This window comes from Pieris brassicae, chromosome 5 (genome assembly GCF_905147105.1).
Source record: "Pieris brassicae chromosome 5, ilPieBrab1.1, whole genome shotgun sequence".
Lineage (NCBI taxonomy): Eukaryota > Metazoa > Arthropoda > Insecta > Lepidoptera > Pieridae > Pieris > Pieris brassicae.
Genome location: NC_059669.1, coordinates 7,029,866 through 7,050,135, shown reverse-complemented (window position 1 = coordinate 7,050,135; position 20,270 = coordinate 7,029,866). Strand labels below are relative to the sequence as shown.

Sequence of the window (20,270 nt, the reverse complement as noted above, 5' to 3'; positions counted from 1 at the left end):
AAGTATAAACAAATTGACAACTTAAAAAGAAAGTCTAATCCACGGCCCTGCAAGCAAAGCAACCTTAGTCATTCGTAACTTTGCTTTATAAAAATACGAATCGAAAATATCTCGACGGCAGCATGTCGTCTTATGGTAAGCTATTATTACTTCTAACTCTTAGTCTATATCTATATTGCTACGTTAAAATATCAGAGAATTCAGAAAAAGGGAATAATTAGGTAGTTATTCTATAATTAAGTGGTGCACAACCTTATTTTTCATGAACGCTAGATTAGTATGGCATTTAGCTTTATTTAGGAATCTAAAACAAAGTTTACTATATTCTAATGAACTAATCGATTTATATTGATAGTAAGATATTTAATAGTTGAAGTAGGAACTAGGGGTGGGGAATCGAAATTTGGAATAATATAATATTGAAATTTTTAAGAGAAGTTAACATTGCTAAATATAAAACAGAATATGAAACAATATAAAGAATAACGTGTAGTCTATGGAACGCGTCGTTCGGCGCGGGAGTACCCGTTCGGAAAATGCTTCCCTGCGTCGACTAGAGAATTAACCTATTAGGCTGGAATGAAACCTTCACGGTAAATGTTAGACCAATAGTAAAACTAACTTTTTTTTTCTTAAATACGATAAAATCTCAAAATACTCACAGCTCGTCGGGTTTATTGTATTATACGCTAGGTGCATCTACTTTATAAGAACAGTGGCTTTTAATAATTTGAATTTGTACTTAACCTACTCTCTAACTTCACCGTGGAAATCAATAAAATAAAGTAATTTCCAAAAATTCACGTAAAATTACAAAGTTGAAATTGAAAACGAAATCAAATATGTTGAATTCACTCCAATGGCACAGAAAGTATTTAAGGATTTTAAAACACTTTATCTCATCGGCGTTCTAGGAGAATTATTTTACATCCAATTTAGTTTCAAAAATATGATTCCAATAAATGTTCTAAACAAATTTCTCAAAAATATATTATGAAAATATAATACAAATACGATAAAATTTATACTAAATATAACCCTGTCTATGACCTGAAGTTCCAACGAAAAACAGAAGAAAACAATGTTAATTTTAAAAAACTCGATAGACTAAACTATAGCGTAAAATAGTCAATAGCTGTAGATGATAATCAATAAACAATAGATCTGGAATGTACTACAGAAATCAAATTCGAGAAAATTGGACTATAACGACCGTTTTAATATATTAAAGACGAGTTAGCAACCCGAAGACTATAGAAATATAAAACATTCGTGAAACGTAAATAAACAATAATTTTGCTTAAAATAAGAACCATTAAGCGCCTACTTGTTCGTATAACTTCAGAAGTCGTTGGTATAATTATCTTCGGTAAATATTTGCAGCGGTGTCAGGTCACATTTTAAATAAAAGCTCGATCAGTAAATCATCATCGGCGTTCATAGGTGATTCGGGCGCTAAGTAATCAATGACCCTGAAACAAAATCTTTGTAATTAACAAAGTAGGACTACATCATACGATTGTACAAAATGCTCGACTATCTGCATTCCCTGGGATGTATGCCTACTTGCTAAATATTTCTACCACTTTCTTAAACTTTTTTGGTTAAGTCTCCTACAAAACATATTAAGCGGATTTAATCCTAATGAAAGGTAAGAATCGCAACCGATTTCTACTTCAATTTTTATTTTAGCTCCTTTAGCCTACGTTCCACACGATGTGACCGTAGCTGAAGAGCCAAACTGCAGGGGAGTTTATTCGCCTTATCAGAAAAAGGAGAATTATTATTTTATACCTATTAGGCGTGTGAGATGTACTGGTGATGGGCAGCAACGAGTTTCGGCGGGCATCCTGCAGCAGCCGGTCCGCCCTCGCGCTTGCGGCTCGCTCTCTCTGCAATCTGCCGCAAATATCAGTTTTAAGATTTTAATTACTTTATTCATATACATGATTTTAATAATAAAGCAAAAGTTAAAATGTTATAAATTATTACTAAACATGGGCCAGAATGTTATTTTATTTCTGGTTACATTTATGCATAATGAAACGTGGCAAGTTTTGTTTCCGAAGTATTTGTATCTCTTGCCAAGAACGAAAAATTGTATTACAAATCTACTATATACCAATAAACCAAATTTAATTAATTACTTACATTTGTTGTAAACTCCTCCCAAGTACTGGTGAGCAAGAAGTTAAAAATGTTTGCTTAGTTTGTTCTACTTATTAGCTTTTACTAGACCGAGTGAGTCCTAAAACTGTTGTTTGATTCAACATAACAATTTAGTTGACAAAATTTATAATATGGTGCAACAAAAATTTATTTATTTTTTTATTCCACTAGTCCACAGTACAGATAAAAACATCCACATTATAAATTCAGATTGAAATGAAATAAAAGATTAAATAAATTATTGTAGTTCGTTTCCGCTACCCTATACCTGTTACACAAATATATATTTATGTTGCATTAAAATTAATACCTGAACAAACGGTTAAAAGACATTCACTAGATTTAAACGGCTTCAAATTACTATTTTGACAAAATGAAAAATAAAGGGGTTATTTAGATTTGTATCTGTGAAGAAATTGGCTTTTGCGTTATGGAGTAAAATAAATTAATAAAATAAACAATTATTAAAAATATAACCCAAAACGGTCCAATGGACGATGACCTTCTATGCCAGTAAATAATGTTGACTTAAGGTTAGTCGGAAATTATTATTATTTGTGTAATTTACAAAATGACCACGTACAACACTTGAGGTTTGTCTACATATTTACTGTCATGCTACATCACAGAGACTGGCACGACGCATACATAGAGAAGCGTGTTGGCGGTTTTTTTTTAAATAATATTGAATGAATGTTGAATTCGCATTTAATACCCAATAGTTAACAGAATTAGAAAAAACAATTGTTATAGGTTCTATAGTTCTGTGTAAATTGTTGTGTTCCCTAAATTCGCGTAAATAAAGTCCTATATAAAATGTTACTCAGTCGGGTTCAATTTTCAAATGAGTTATTCAGAATTCAATTAGTAAACGAGTTATAAAGTTCACATGAATAAATTAATAAATAAATATGAAATCATTAAGAGGCCGAGAGCAAAAAGTTTTAATTAAGACCTTAAGTAAACTAAAAGGGATTAAGTACAAAGAGAAACTCCAAAACCGAATAAAACACGGCCGGCTGTTGAAATTATTTCAGATATTGGATAAGGGCACAGAACAATGCCGGCAGTAGATTATAAATATATCATGGAAATGTACTTGGTATTATTTCTATTAGCTATTTCCATGAATAAATGAAACCATATTAGAAAGTATAATATCTTATTTAAGATAGTTCCTTTCCTGCTAATCCCCTTGGATTCTCTTTCTTGGATTCTCTTTCTTGGATTCTCTTCTTGGATTCTTGGATCCTCTAAAGATTTATTTTTTTATTACTAAAACTTCGTTACATTAGCATTATATATAAAGCCAGGTAACATAAATTATTAGGAAGGCAACGGGAGGCCTTACCGCTAACAAGCGATCTCTTCTTGGAAACCTTAGTAAGGAAAAATAAAAAACAAATACTAAGGGAAATTGGAAGAAATTAACAAAAATAAAATTATATGCAAATACAATGGAAAAAATACAATTATTGCTAATAAAAATACCAAAAGCTAATATAAAATCTAGCTAAAATATATGATTTATAAATTTAAAGATGTATTATTCGTAGGTCCAAAAGTTGTATACGGACTGTGCCTATACTATCTCGTCGAAAAGTGATTTAAAAATAAGATTTACATCATAATATTACTATCACTGTCAACTTTGAGATGTCTTTTTCTTTAGTGGTGTCTACATCAACGTAAATAATACTCACTAATATCTGTGTTAATAATAATAACTATGTTGTATAATTTAACAAATAGTTAAATTTAATATAATAATATTATGAATACGGGTTAAGAAAAGTTCTTTGTTCGTTTCTCTTTTATAGGGCTCGCCGGAAGGCATCACCGTTCAACTTAATTTGTCTGATTACATTTTGTTACTAGTCGTCTCTTTCTATTAAATTATCTATGTATTACGTTGGAAAGAGACAAATCAGAACTATTTTAATGATTTATTTTTGCACTTCTCACAATCCCACTTGCAAAGAATGTATTCCGAGTGAAATATCTTATATTTGAATATTTTTATACTGGCTGGCCTTTATACGGCAGTTTCAATATATGAGATAAAAACTTCACGAAAATTTGTGACTAAAAATCAGTGGCGCAACAACAACAACGTTTATTAGGTCTCAGATTTCTGTATCTGCTCCGTGATCATTGATTTTTTTAAAAGGCCAGTAGGTGATCAGCTTTCTGTGACTGTCATTTTTTTTCATCACGATGTTTTCCTTCATCGTGTTAAATGCGCATATTGTATATATTATACAAATCATCCATTGGTCGTGTCCAGTGGTGTCAGGGGTTCAAAAAGGGTGAAAGTCGCTGAAGACACTAGGCTAACACTGATCTACTGAGTTAAACAACTTAATATATATATATTACTGTTGTCTGTATAATTTACTTTACAATCATACAACAACAATCATCAATCATATGTCGATGCAATGGCCATTGGTATGTCACAGACCTCGTAAATTTACAACTTCAAAGTACAAATTAACGACTTTTCATAGTCAATTAGGTCATAGTAAACGTAGTTTTATAGCTTATTATTGATGTCTGAGTTTCTAGGCCTTCCTGCACCATTATTTAGGTGCTGCCCTCGTTCCTCCTTTTTGTGACACCTCGCTCTTTAATGTTTTATCCTCTCTCACTCCGTCATTTATCATTTGGATGCTGTGAATAACTTATTATTTGTGCGATAATGACATTAGCTCACGCTTTGCTATTTGACAATTTTCATAATAATTCGTTTTAACACCATCGTTCGGAAAAGGGGCATTAAACCGTCAATTCGGGTCCCGGCAATAATAAAAGCAATTCTCCCTTCACAGAAACACAAAGGAATATTAGTTTTCATACATTACTTAGTCGATTCCGAGAGATTTTAGAGCATATGTATCATATGATATTAGTTTTCCGTAAACCATTTCGGTCTATAGGGAATTTCGGAACTTTCTAAACCAAAGGCAATAACAGAAAAGGTTTTATATAATATTAGTTAAATGATTGGGTGTTATTGTAATACAGGCAAATCTGTTAATTAAAATATTCAGGTATAAGATGCTTTTGAGTACATTGCTTGAGGGAAATATACAATTATCGATCTTGACTTCAGATTGCATCTGTTTCTTTGATCATTTTTACTTAGCGTAGAAGTAGCGTGTCTGTAGCCTTCACGGTAGGAGCTAATTGCGCACATAGAAACAAAATTCTATTCGAGGACAACCGTGATTCGTACACACTTAAAAAGATAATCTAACTTTAATTTAACTTTATTTTAACTCTACTTTAATGGCGGTAAAGAAATATTGAATTTCTTTATTAAAAATTGAAGCTATGGTTCTGATATGAAAACGTTAGCAAATAATTGTTCAGAGTTTTCCCGTGAACAATGTTCAATAGTACTACTTCCATACTTTTCAAAAAGTATTTAATTTTACATGTCCCGAGTCTGAATTTCCATATACACCAAGTGCTGTTTACCAAAAGTGAAACAAAATGTCTTTCATATGACATGTACTATTTTCATATTTAAATTGATACTTTTCTTGGAATAAAGTTATGAAACTCTTTTCTATTTATAATTGCTCCCTGTTTATAATTTGTTACAAATCATATAAACACTTAACTCTTTCCTGTATCTCTAATATGACATTCATAACTCTTCATTCGTGTTTTATTATTTAAATCTGGTATTATGGTTATATTAAAAGTTTGTTTTTGTATTCTAAGTATTTCTCTGTACTCAAATCAACTGAAACAAGTCACTCGTTGGCAACGAAATAGTGACAAAGAGGCCGTTACATAACGAGAACTATCGTTTTTTTAAACTTGGAGAAACGTAACATTAAATACTCACTTGATCTTAGTTTGTCTCATAAATTGTTGGATTTTCCTTGCTGCTTGATTTTGACGACGCTGTGAGTAGGTTTTTCTGTGAAGTTAGTTTTTATGCTTAATTGACAGATCGAAAATCATATTCCCTGTTGATATATCATGAATTTTCTTCGGAATATTAAATTTTATTATTAAATAAGGAAAATTAATTTAATATATTAAATGTCCCTTTAATCTAATATAATAAAATAATTGTAAATTGCATTACATGGTAAAAATTAAATACAATAAAAATAATCAATATTAAAATAAAAACAAAGTAAAAACGATAGGTCATATTATGAGAGAGAAGAAGCAGAAATGGAACAGAATCGCCACGGATGTGGTACCCACGAATTGGGAAACCAAAGGAAGAAAGAAGGTGGGAGGAGTATATAAAAAAGTAGAGGGTCCAATGTGGATTTGGAACGCTGGAGAACGCCAAGAGTGGAATAAGTAAAAGAAGGCCTTTATCGAAAGACAAGTGTGAATTCTTATTGATAACAGTTTGCCGATAGATATTAGGAAATAGATATTATTTACTTTACAATTAAGCTGTAAGTTAAATAGCATTAAACCTTTCTTAGCTAATACAATCCCTTACTTGTCTACATAACTTTACGAATCACACATTTTATTATTGTGTATTTTTTCCACGTATGAAAAAAGAGTAATAACTGCCGCGGCCGCATATTCCTAGACAAGGTTAATGTTGTATAAGCAACGTTTTTAGGTCTCCTGTAATATATTAAACGTCTACAATCTGCTTCAAATCACTTCAGAACTTCTTACTTGATTGTCGCAGTGGCGGCCTGTTGCCGACTCTCTCTGTGCGAGCGGAAACCTCGCTGAATGACAATGGCGGCGGCGTGCATTTGCTTCAAGTAAGCGAACTGAAACAAACACGACACTAACATTACTGTTTCATTATAAATGATTTTTATTACCTTATCTAATACCGTGACGATTATTAATAAGATTAGTTTTATTACTTTTTTAATTTGTCATGAATGATTTATTGATTATGGCACTTCACTTGACATCATATATTTGTTTATCTGTTCAAATAATATTTATATCAAAGTTATACTATATTTAGTCCTTGTAATTTCCATTGAGGGATTTTAATTGGAGCAACAACCCTAAGTGGGTCTGAGCCCAAGCTCAGATTTCAGCCGTTTCTTCGGTTATTATTATGATGTAGACACAGATCATTCTTTTGGGTACGACACAAAGACGAGTCGGCTTCCTCATGATATTTGCCTTCACCGTAGGAACAAGTGCTTATTCCGCACACATAAGAAAATTATATCGGTGCACGGCCGTAATTCGAACCCAAAACCTCAGGAATGACATGACACTGAACCAACAATTATATAATTATTTTACTGTGTATTGAATGATTTCTAACTTTAGTATGAGCTAAAGTTTGCAAAATCAATAGAGATTATAAGCTGAAAATGTAAGGCTTTGGGCATATAACACTTATTAAATGTTTTCCTTAAGGTATTCGCTAATTGTGTATTAGGCAATGACCTGTTTGTATCGCCGGTAGCAGTTCTGTATAGTGATGGCAGCAGCTGCTGCTCGCCGCTGCAGTTGTCGTCCGCGGTACTGACGGTATGCCTTTTGGATGGTTATGGCTGCTGAGTACAGTTCCCGCTGTTCACGATCTATAATACAAATGAAAACCGTAATGACATTTATCTCTGAAAGCAAATGGGTCTTATTAAAACTGCATTTGTTCAAGGTACCTATTATACAAGGTTAATTAAAACCTTATGATTTGAACTATGGGGTTTATATGGAGAAATATGCACAGAAAAACCTTAAAGTTTTAATTCTGGAAAACCGAACAGTTTCTGTAGTAGCATAGCAAAATGTATCACATTGGTTAGTACTAAAAAGGTAGGCTAAGTAAAATCACAATAAGGAAAAGCGAAGTTCGCGGGGCATCTAGTCTAATATAAGATGAGGTTTTTATACAATGTGACTTACCGTTGAGAGTCAGGCTCGAAAAGTGTGTGGTGGTATTCAGAAACTCCTGCAGTGTGGCTGACGGGGTACAGGGTAGAGTTGACAAAGGTGATGCTGGGGGTGGAGATAATGCTGATCCAGGGGAAACTGACCCGGATGAGCAAGGGGTTGACCCGCCACAATATCTGAAATCATTACCTTTAATAGTAGGAAAACATATATTTTCTAGAATTTTAAATGGCGGTAGGGTCATTTCTCTTGGCATTTCACAAACCGCAATTCAGTGAAATATTTTTTTCTAATAGATAAATCATAAGTAGGTATCATTCTTGTTGCGTTTTTGTTTTTCGGAATTCTTTTTGTATTTCATTATTTATTAACGATTCTTCACATAAAGTCCGAGACTTTGTTTTGAATGCTTTATTCCTCTATTTTTATTTTTAAAGGCCAGAAATTTAAAATTGAACAGTGTCGGCAAACACAATGAAATGTGAAATGTGACTTACGTTCTGTAAGTGTTGTCACAGAACTCAAAGTTGAACTCGGCGTGGAACGCAGTTGTGTCATCAAGTAGGGGCACCATGAGCGCGTCATCACCGCCGCCAGATCCGTGGTCCAGTTCGCAGCCGGATAACAACGTAGAGCTTTCGTTCTGTACAAAAAATAATAATATATGAGTTCACAAAATGTACAATTTCAATTGTAACTTAAATAATTGTAATATAATTATACAATTGTGATTTATTATATGATTGAATCATCGTGTCTATTTCTAAAATATAGTTTTTATACTCTTTATGGGAACAAGACTAAACAGGGTTTCTACTAACATTGTTATATTGTCTAAGTCCAATGTATGTCTTTTATTAACATAGCTTTTACACATTTTAAGAAAACACTTTTTTTATAAATATCATATATCAACTCCGGGGAAATAAATACAGTTAATATAACTTTCTCTACAGCTGTGATACTATTTGACATTCAACACTGTTTGTCTACAGTCACCGTGACCACGCACGTTGTAAAGCACGCGAAACGTCGAAATTATGTAAAATGTTTTTATAATTATACCTTATTAGAACTTATGTTTATAATAGCTTCAATCCGGTAAAAAAGTGTTTTCTTCCAATGTATGTTTCAATCAATTAAAATATTGAATATATTTTTAATTTTTCCATTTATTATAAACACTAATTAGTGGTAGATATAATGTGGAAAGATTGTTTACCTTTATTCTTTCGGGCATTGCGGCTATTATCTGTTCTGCTAACGTGAACACTCTGTCATCCTGCTCCCCTGGAAAGTATCATATATTGGCAAAAGGGAAATCACAATAACTAGTCTCAATTCAAAGAGCCTAAAGTGAGATCTAGCTTTCAACTTGCACGTATAATGAATCTTCAAATACAAACGTTTCTATTTATGTTTTATAATTATTTTGCAAATTTTAAGTGGGTGTACTTCAAATTAAGTGTTACCATATATTAATCAAACATCAACTCCACACTAATCATCCATAAACAACACCAAGTATCCATCAAAATGTGCTTTTAAATCACAGTGAAAGCAAACTTACCTTTATTTATCAAATATATATTAGCATAAATTCTACACATAAAAAGCGGTTATATAGGTTTATCGCTTCATGCAAGCCACCATGCAGTGTCGTGAAGTATTTGATTGTCCTTTTGTCGGGTGACTTGTGTTCCTGAATAGGGCTTCGTTTTGTTGTGTTCGGATATAGAATGACTGTGAATAGACCATTACGAACCACTGAAAGCGACATCGATGGACAACATCGAACAAGTCGAACCGATATTTATCATGCACTATCGCCCAATGAACGAAATAATCATAAAAATACTTCGTCAATGAGGTTTTTTATTTAGTTAATTATATCGGTTCAACCTTAACAGGTCTCTACTAACAACACCGGGACATCTCCGCTCGATATGGGATACAGATACAGAAGAAACTACAAGTCTACCGATAGCTATGACTGAGCTACACTGGCAAGAGGGACAGAGACAGACAACGTTGATAAGAAGAAGGCCAGAGCGGCCATGCAACTACTACATTCACAACATCAATAGTCGAGCGGAGGGGTGGCTCCAAATTGAAACCGTATAGAACAGTCTTCGTTAAGTATTTCTCCTTATTATTGGATTTACGGTAATCCAAATCGGGTAAAACCTGAAAGCTAATCTCAAGTAGCGCCACGATTGAGTGTTCCTAGATGAATTGTGATTTCGGTACTTTTAGTATCCTTGGGTCGTAAACTAACTTTTACAATGCAATATATATATCACGTTTCCATATTTTGGTGATGCTAGGAACACTCAACAGCTCAGCCTCAAGTGAACTAGTTGATCCCCTCCCGAGTGCGACTGTCTATACAGCTTCGCAGGAGCGAACTGACCTGCGGCAGACGGGCAGGGTGCGCACGAGGTGGGGGGCGTCGAGGGGCGCGCGGGCAGAGGGGGGCTGGGCGTGGTGGCCGCCGTCTCGCCTGCGCGGGCGGACAACTGTCAGTCGCGCGGCTGGGACCAGCGAATCACTCCTCTAGTTTGTTTCTAACTTTACCCGACTCTCGAGCCTTATCTCTAACCGATTTATCTACCTTCGTTACCATCATTTTATCTATGGTGAAATATTTTAGTGTTACATAATGCGATTCGACGACGCTGAACCTTCGTCCTATGAACTAAGGTGAAAAATTTTGAAATACCCGAAGAGGGCGTATTGCCGATGAACTAAATAATCGTTTGCAAATGAAAACTAACTTTTCTATTATAGGACAGGAATGTGACACTTACAGAGGGCTAGATCCATGCGACGGCCTATCTTCATATCTCCGAGACTGTCTTCCGAAGTGTCAGAGTCTAAGGGTAAAGACATACTTCTCTCCCACCTGTAATCAGGTTAACCTTGCAGTGATTATATTATACTTCTGTATAGATATGGCTAATGTTAAATATACGAAAACCTGCCACTACCACACACACAATAATAAATTAAGTTAGTTGTTATTCACCTCAGTGAAGTAGAGTCATTCCTATCAATAGCGGAGTTTGAACGAAATGCATCTGCCATGTTGATGCCGCTATCAATTGAAGGTCTTTTCACTAAGTTGCTTTCTAGGCTTCCCGTTCGACCTTTTTGCAACAAACTGAAATAATAAGAAAAATATTATTTAAATGCAATTTAAATTGACATTTTTATACGAATCAAAATTTGTAATTACTAAATTAGTAAAAATGGAATAAATTGTAACAGACTTTCTTCCTATATACACCTACACCTATATATACACGGCATAGCAATTTGTGGTAGTTAAAAGTCCTACAAATGATCATAATCAGACTGTTTCTTAACGTTTTTAGTTAGGTTTACGCGACCAATCCACATTTAAATAAAATTTATTTAACCCTCAATGCTGACCACGATATCTGTAATGCATTTGAAACATCGAGTTTTGTTAGGTGAACTGCCTTTAATTACTAAAGCGGCGATAACATACCTATAAGGTCTCCGGAAAACCGCATCTCCCGTAGGTGGATGAATCCTATCAAGCAACGCAGCTAGTTGGGTATGTCCAGCTCGGTGTGCGGCTGCAGCCGCTGCGCGGGCGCCGGCCTCACATCTTGTGCCTGCGCTCCAGCGAGCTAAAACTACTGCCGTGTCGGTATGACCCGCCGCACTAGCTACCATCTGAAATTGATTTAAAGGTATCGCAATATTTGTTTCGTAAAAATACTGATGTTTTAAAAGAGATAAAACCACCCAACCAGCCAACCACCATGTGGAACCAGCAGCCTACCGATGTATTTCGGAACCAACCGGGCTTAGGGTCCCTCAAGAAAAGAGCGTACGAATTTTTAAAAGGCCGGTAACGCACTTGCAAACCCTCAGGCAGTCTTTTGGCGGCGGTAAATAAGTATCCTAAATGCAGTATAACTTAGCATTAGCTGAGCCTCCTGCCCGTTTCCTGTTATTAAAAAAAATATGAATGTTGAATTTTCGACTACATATCAGTACGATGACATCACACCCTGAAACGCACTAATAAAATTATTTCGGCCTCTATGGATATGTTCAGCTTTTCGACCTTCGCCATTGGCGCATTCGGCTGGCTAGTTAGTGGTTATACAAAAAGTCAGTGCTTCCACAAATTTATAAACTCAGTGGATCACTCAGATGTCAATTTCGATAAAAATTGCCGATTTTAGTTGTTCAGTTGTTGTCCGCTTAACGCCGACGCAAATATTACGCCAAAACACCATCGTGGGAACATTGCCGTCACGAGCATCAGGCGCTTTCTTTCTTTAAGATTCTTCATACAAATCTGTCTACTCATGTCACTTGACCTACGATCATTGTACAATCCACATAATTTTTTTAATTATATTAATTTATTAAGTATATGGGCATTCAATTTACACCATCTATCCGCTAAATATAGAACATTAGTTGTATGCGTCTAATAGCCTATGAATATATTATTTTCGAATAAACTGACTAGTATTTGAGATGATACTACTTACTATTCTCTTTAAAAATTTAACTAATTGAATCTTGCCAGATTTTAGAACTTACCAACGGTGTATTATTTTCGCTGTCTCTGGCTCCTAAATTAACTTCCTTTTCTAATGCCAAGCTATTATCATCCTGCCGCCAACGAAGCAGGGCTGTGGTCAACTTGGTATAACCCAAAGCTGCCGCCAAGTGGAGGACTGTAGATCCTTCCTCACTTGGTTCGGTTGCAAAGCCCTCAGAAGTACCTGCTGACCTATTACTCAACGATTGGCAAAATGTGACCAGGCGATCTTCAAATTTTGGATTCGTATACAACTGGACGTCTTCAACCTGAAATGTTGACGCATTAAATTAAATTACAGAAAATATTCTATACAGAAGAACACTAGGGTTAAGGCTAAAGTTATAGTGTCGACTTCAAAACTTAAATTGTAGAAGCAGACGTTGACAACGGCTATAACACGCTACGCCAGAACTGATGCGGGAGAACTTAGCACAGTTGATATCACAGAAAGCGGTTATGCCACTTAAGTACTAAACAATTAAAATAATAATTATTATGAATGTAAATAAGGCATAATACCTGATTATTATCTTCCATAGGCTCTGTTTTCAACTGCAAGCGGCCATGTAGGCGTTGTAAGCGCTGCAGTAATGAGAACCGCCTAAAATCCAGCGAAGGTAACGGCGCTGATGCTGGAGACGTAGGTGCGGGTGCTGGGCCAGCTTTGTATTCGAATACAACGGTATCAGACACTACGCGGCCACCTCTAGCCACTTGCATCGCAGCTAAACCTGCCTCATGAGCTGAAAATATCCATTATTTTTTTAGGAAACAAGAAGCCATCCCAAAGTCTTTGGATCGGTGGACTGATAATAATTTACATAAAAAATTAAATAGTTGTTTAAGAGATACAGAACCGACAGACAGATTTGTTAAATAAGTATCCTAAATGTATGCCAATCATCATATCATTCAGCACAATACCACCTACCAGACAAAATTAAATCCATATTACAGATACCATTTTGTAAAAATTTGCTCACCTGGACAATAACACCTCAAGAGTCCATTTTGAACCAAAATTGATGGTACTGGAAAATTGTCGAACAATACCGTGTATTGATCAGAAGTCTCAGTCCAAGGTCCCGCAACTAGTACCTTAACTCCACCTTCGGGATACGCCCATTCCGGAGAGTAATCAGTGATGCTCAATGCTCGCTCATTATTACTATCAGTCTGCATCTTTTCTTGATTGTCAGACGGTGAATTACCACATAAGGACTGAAGACAGAATAATTTAAAACAATTACATTACTTCATAATATGCCTATTTTATCTTACTTAGACTTCATATAAAACTTACCATAGGATTCGTGGAAATTGAGCTCGGATCTAGTACTTCCAGTTCAGGAAAATCACCTAGCATATCGAAAGCATCCAAATTGACAAATACATTATCATCTACCACATGCGTGGGTGACGCTACAGCCTCACAACTCTCTATAAAGTCCATAGTATCAATACCGGATACCATTACATTAGCGGTCTCCGTGGACCGTACTACACTTCTATCTAATTCACACGTTGGCATATTCGCTGACAACGTTTTTTGGATATCTTCATGCGATAACTCCAACGTCTCGTCAAAAAATCCACTAGATGAATCTAAATGCGCATCTGTTCCTAACAAAACTAACGTATCATCACAGTTATCTATATGCACTTTATTCTCTAAACGCTCTAGAAGATCTGGGTATCGAGATGGCGTCGCCGGTGCGCTTGCGATTATGTGGCCACGACTTCTCGGTTCCATCTTTATTTTTCTATCAAAAATTTCTACATTTACTTTCTCTTCTACCTGTGTTTCTACTTCGAAAGTAGATTCCGTTTTATTTATACATGTATTTGGCAGGTTATCTGGAATTTCCCTTTTTAATACAAAAGTGGGTTTATATTGTTGACGATATCTGTCCCTTGGCTCTTCACAGACAAACGAAGTTACTGACAATGGCGATACTAAGGAAGAATGCTGTTGTCCTCCATTACTAGTACCGTTCAAGATAAGTAAACCTCCACCTCCTTGTATCTGTCCCAATGATAATAACAAGGGGGACGACTGAGTGGAAGTTCTATGATCTCTTGTGTATTGGCGTGGGGGTTGTGCCATAGGTCGAGGAGAGGGTCCAGTTGTAGAGGACACGTGGTGGTCCGATGCTGGTGGTTTCGAAGCCTGGATGCGACGCAGGGGATGAGCACATGTCCTTGAATCTTGACAAGTTGAATCAGGGCAACCGCATTCTAACTGTCTAGCCAATGCTGCTGCTCGAGCTGCTCTTTGTTTTTCCATTAATTGCCCCACAATCGCTTCCACGGTTTCCGCCGTCTGAAACATTTTCCCCTAAACTTAACATGGTATGCAGAGTTCATGAAATAAACAATGAATGAAAAAATACGTACTGATATTTCCAAATCGCTATTAAGGTCCGGTTCATCTTCACTGAAGACTGAAATCAAAAATTAATTATATCAAATTATGTAATAACATTTATTTAAAGATAAAAACTCATTGAGTTAATAAGTCTGATAAATTGTAGCAAAATATTAATATAGTGATGATTTCAAGCCGCGATAATAAACATAGTAAATGTTTCAACATTGTTTTAATGATCCACATTTATGAGGATCAGAATTAATTGGTTATAATTAATTTATCACTCATTCTCTTTATAAATATGCAATGAGGGACGAACATAGCTTGTTGCGTTTTAATTTGCAGTACTTAACATTTATGAAAGTCGACAAGGAGACAACTATTTGATTATAACTTCGCCCTCTGCCAAGACTATTTAATATGGTAATAAGTTGCCGCAAAAAAGTTTACACGTATTTTTTGTGCGTCACATAAATTTTAAGGGAAGTCTAATGGCGATAACTTTATACTTTGTAGAATTGTAATGGGCCTCTTTTTTGACGATTACATTTTTTATATGAGTAACAAATGATATTAATAATCTTAATAGCTTTTCTATATGTAAAGTGTGTTTTAAAGAAGTTATTTTATCACACAGAATATGATATGATCACTTACACATAGGTTTCAACTGGCTGACTAGTTCGTCTTTCGTCCATTCTTTTTTGTCGGCCCACAGCGCTAAACTTGGTGCCACCGTGGCCAGCTTATTGTCGTCGGGGTACGGCACGTTCAGGTAGTGTACTAGAACTATATCTGGATTCTGGAATAATGTTAAAAAAATATTAATATAAGCTAACAAAATACATTCTTATACCACACAATAAAAACACGATTTTGTTAATAATTATAATATCAATAGTAGCTTTATTTTAAAGCTTTATTACCATTTTCCCCTTGAACATGTATAAAGAAAAACACCAAAGTCATGATATAAGCAGCGTGTGCGTTGTGAAGTTTAGTTAAGTGTAGATTGTAGGCGCCACATTCATTATATGGAACAAAATAACGAGCGAGTAAAGAAACTCTCGGAGCCCATAGCGACTCTCACGCAGTTAAACCTATAAAAGTAAACAATATTTTAATTTTCAACGGGAGAGAATGTAAAACGGACTACGCAGTAATAACTATCCATTTGTCTTCAAAATGGTGGCAATAAACATGGCGGCATTATTTATGTAATGGCCGTTGTCCAGGGTTGCCACTCGACACGTGCACTTTATTGGTGTTATTGTGGTTTTTCATTAACTCGTTGTTAACGTGATAATTTGTTGTAAACAGTTGGATAGCACCACTTAAAGGTTTCATTCAAGTGGAAAATAAAAATTAAAAATATTTTTAATCTGTTTAACGAACCAATATTATCACCAAAAATCGACGGAGCATTTTCTATTATTATTATTTTTAAACTTATGATTAAACTTAAAAACTTAGATAATTTTAACTGTTTGAAAAATTGTTACCATTTTCAAATTATAACTTTAAAATATACATTCATTGATCAATCTATTTTATGATTATAAGTTAAAATTATATCAAAATTAATATAAGGTGACATCGTAGGATATATTCAAGATTTGGCAACCCTTAAAATGCAAGTTTTATTACTGTAAAGTTAAAAGTTGTTCTACAGTTTCTGAGGGGCTGAGACCGGATCTAGATTTACTTTTATAGACAAACAATAAACAGATAAACAAGATGTTTATTGTAGACAGAGATACACATTGAATGTTATTATATTATACGATTTATACTTAAAGTTTATTAATTAACGTTTTATGTCATTATAGTCACTGTATTAGTTATCGAACATTTACCTTATAAAGTAACAAAGATTCGTAAAGTGAAATGTTAATACATTTAGTTCTTACATTATAAAGCATTTCATTGAAAAAGTTATCTGTCTTTATGATCTTTAAAGACAAAATGAAACATATATTTTGATAACAAACATATTAAACATTTTGATATCTTACACTAATTTTCTTTCGGTAAACTTATAATTCAGTAAAAATACTACACATATTCACAGAATAGATAAACCAATTTTTTACTATTGATTCATGAAATTCAAACTAGTGTTGTCCCATATCGAGTTTCGCTGACACCTGTTACGGGAGCCTTGCATTGCAATCAGATATTCAATTACAGGTAGGCATTTTGGACGCTATCTAAACCTACTGTTGAATTCATGGCATTTTTCAAATACCATTTTATAACGGTGAGTGGAATTCTATGTAACTTTCATAAAAAGAAGTAGATATTTGTTATACATTCACACTTTATTAAATTTTAAGAATTTATACACAAAAATTTAGTTTATAATTTAATGTTAGTTTTAACTGCTTTTAATTATTAATAAAAATGAATGAATTTTTATATTAAGTATTTATAAATCCGTAATAACATTTTATTGTACTTTAAAAAATATCAAGAATTTCTGGCTACGGAGTTGCTACGAAGTGTCTACGTTCTTTGTACAAATCCCAAATAGCGCAAAGGCGGTAACGAATAAAGAAATTATTACTTATTGATACTATCAATGAACACATTAAAACGAAACATATATCACCTAATTCGCCGACGTACTAACACGCGCTATTAAAATGACAAACTCTCTAAAGGATACAATTTTTCAGACTCAGCACCGAAGCTTTTACCGTGATATGAAATCTTGAAATACGCGCCTTTGATACCTGCCTCATGAAATTGATAGAACCGCGAATTGGACTTTCCAGTTCAATATTTCTGATATATTTTCACTTGAATCGCTGGAATATTAATGGAATTTCGCAAACTTCTCACATTTACGGAGCCGGATCCGCCGTGGCTTTTAGATATGTAAGGCAGATTAAACGCGAGTAAACATGAACTTGGTTTAAACTGGAGTACAGATTTATATAAGATTTTTGAAGAAACTTTGCATTAGAATATTTGAATTTGGAATATGTTAAATTTGTATTAGATTTACGATTTGAAATATAATTTTCGCCAACATTTTAAAGAACTACCTTATCTAACGGTATATGTGTCTCAAGGGTTAAGCTTTTCTAAATAATAGAAAATTTCTTTTTAAAAATAATGTCCCTGCAATTTAAATGCAAGAGTTTTTGAACTTTACGACACCTTTATACTGACAGTAACTTACTGAATGGTAGATTATTATGGATGTTTAAAAACCTTAACTAATAACGGTAATATTCACAACACGTTGTTTGTTTATTTGCGTTTACATATAATTAATAGGGAAAAATCATAAGGAGTAAGTTTTTGAATAAATATTAATGATGAACTAGAGTTCAATATTACCTGCAGTAGCCAGTAACATCTTCGGTGGAATGTCGGCAGAATGGCGGAGTGTACGTAGCACCCATAAATGCACTGAAACGAAAAAAACATACATTAATATACACATTTATTAACAGACAGTATGGAGTTTCAGCTTCTATACTTGTAAGCTTTCTACAAAATTATTTATTACACCGTTCACTTTAATTAACCATAAATTAGGGAATCGTCACAGTTAAAGCTCAAATAATACATAGGTGCTAAAACCGTTATGTTTCATTTAATAATGCATAAAATTAAATCAAAATTAATTTATTCATATAGGGAACTATGTACACTTATGAATGTGAAAAAATCATTAACATCAATTGCGCTGATCATTTAATACAAGTAGGTCAACTTTCCTTGCCAGGAATACGTCGAAGCTAAGATATTCTTATTTCGTCGCGTTCATTTGTTTTCCTGCATGGATATGAGTAGGAGTTTATTAAGAAAAGAAAATCGTTACCCAACTGGGATTGGGGCAGGGGACTTCAGGTTTGAAAATTATCTAACTACAAAACAGAAACGACGAATAGCCTACATTGTTGTTTAAAATTATTTCTTCAAATTACACAAAATTCGACGATTGACTTGGTAAATGTAAAATATCTCAATGGATTACTGGTCCAAACTTCAAAATACTTTGATGAAGTTTGCAAATTCTCTAAAATCCAATTAATCAATAGTTAATCTATTGAAACTCGATTGGCAATGTAATAAACGTTGATTTCAATAAGCAACGGGAAAATGTTTTTCCTTTAAAAATAAATCACGCGTAAAGTTGATAAAATAAAAACTATAAATCAAATTTGTACGTGATTGTACTCACTATTAAATCAATGCACAATATTTATCGCGTTCTTCACAAACTTGAAATTTTGAACGAATAGCCTTTATTATTTTATTATACTTACAGTTTTATAGTAGTGTTCAGTGATTATTGTTAACTTTTATATAATATGTATAATGTATGTCAAATAGAAATTAGTAAATAACTACTTTCTGAATATTTGACTCTGATTGTTGCTTTGTAAAACTACGATTTGAAGGAATAACGCAAAGTGTTATACTATTTAATAGGAACTTAGATAATACGACGCACTACAAACGGTCGATAAGGAAGGTGAAATAACAAAGAATATTGTGTGATATTATTTAATTCACTTTGATTTTAAAAGTATGCATCCCATAAAAAAGATTTAATATATATATATAATCTAACTCCAAATAAGTGGTAATATATTAATAATTCAACGCTAGACGCATTGCAAAACTGAGGTGTGGTTTTAATTACAGATTAAAGCGAAATTAACTATAGGTAGAAATCCGTTAAACTGACTATTTCATTAGGTGAGAGGGTGTGTTTATGTTGAGTTACTCTAATACAAGTCTATCCCACAATTGACACCTGGACTGGACCACCTAACTTCGTTATACAGTTTATAAACAATGTTTCAAAATACAAGCGTAAGCTGTCACCATATTTTTAAAACGATATTTTGTGTTTATATGTTTTTGCTCATATAGTTGGCTATTTTATATATTATAAGGCTCCTTTTTTGGTTCTATACGTAGTTACTGTTATTGTTTTATGTGTAACAATAAAATATTTTCTCAGTTTATGAGGGTTCATATAAATGACTACAACTGACCGACATTATCCAAGCCTAAGCAAAGTAGTAATTGAAGAAGAAGAAAAAATGCATTTGTTTTTACTGATATTCTTCTAGTTAAAAGTAATAATTTTCGTGCAACTGTATTTTTTCATTCCGTCCCTAGGAAAAGACTTCCTTTAGATACTTACGTAAATTTTATTTTAAATATACTTTAACTATAGTACTCGCGTACTATAGTACTATAGTACTCGCGTCGACAAAAGAAATTGTTACAAATAAATAATCCTCG

The 20,270-nt window shown here is 33.9% G+C and overlaps 1 protein-coding gene across 1 annotated transcript in view; it reads right to left on the bottom strand.

Annotated features, from left to right (window-relative positions):
- Positions 1 to 974: 974 nt before the first annotated feature.
- Positions 975 to 20,270, bottom strand: part of LOC123709503 (calmodulin-binding transcription activator 2-like) — a 96,032-nt gene continuing 76,736 nt past the window's right edge. Inside the window, exons 6-24 of the mRNA XM_045660893.1 lie at positions 18,345 to 18,416; positions 15,654 to 15,798; positions 15,023 to 15,069; positions 13,929 to 14,963; positions 13,609 to 13,846; positions 13,145 to 13,368; positions 12,622 to 12,891; positions 11,546 to 11,736; positions 11,060 to 11,194; positions 10,842 to 10,936; positions 10,445 to 10,534; positions 9,254 to 9,321; positions 8,529 to 8,674; positions 8,044 to 8,207; positions 7,582 to 7,718; positions 6,838 to 6,938; positions 6,029 to 6,103; positions 1,795 to 1,899; positions 975 to 1,472 (exon numbers count right to left, since the gene is read on the bottom strand). Coding sequence (XP_045516849.1) covers positions 1,394 to 1,472; positions 1,795 to 1,899; positions 6,029 to 6,103; positions 6,838 to 6,938; positions 7,582 to 7,718; positions 8,044 to 8,207; positions 8,529 to 8,674; positions 9,254 to 9,321; positions 10,445 to 10,534; positions 10,842 to 10,936; positions 11,060 to 11,194; positions 11,546 to 11,736; positions 12,622 to 12,891; positions 13,145 to 13,368; positions 13,609 to 13,846; positions 13,929 to 14,963; positions 15,023 to 15,069; positions 15,654 to 15,798; positions 18,345 to 18,416 — 3,417 coding nt within the window. The 3' untranslated portion in view covers positions 975 to 1,393. The remainder of the gene's footprint in view (positions 1,473 to 1,794; positions 1,900 to 6,028; positions 6,104 to 6,837; positions 6,939 to 7,581; positions 7,719 to 8,043; positions 8,208 to 8,528; positions 8,675 to 9,253; positions 9,322 to 10,444; positions 10,535 to 10,841; positions 10,937 to 11,059; positions 11,195 to 11,545; positions 11,737 to 12,621; positions 12,892 to 13,144; positions 13,369 to 13,608; positions 13,847 to 13,928; positions 14,964 to 15,022; positions 15,070 to 15,653; positions 15,799 to 18,344; positions 18,417 to 20,270) is intronic.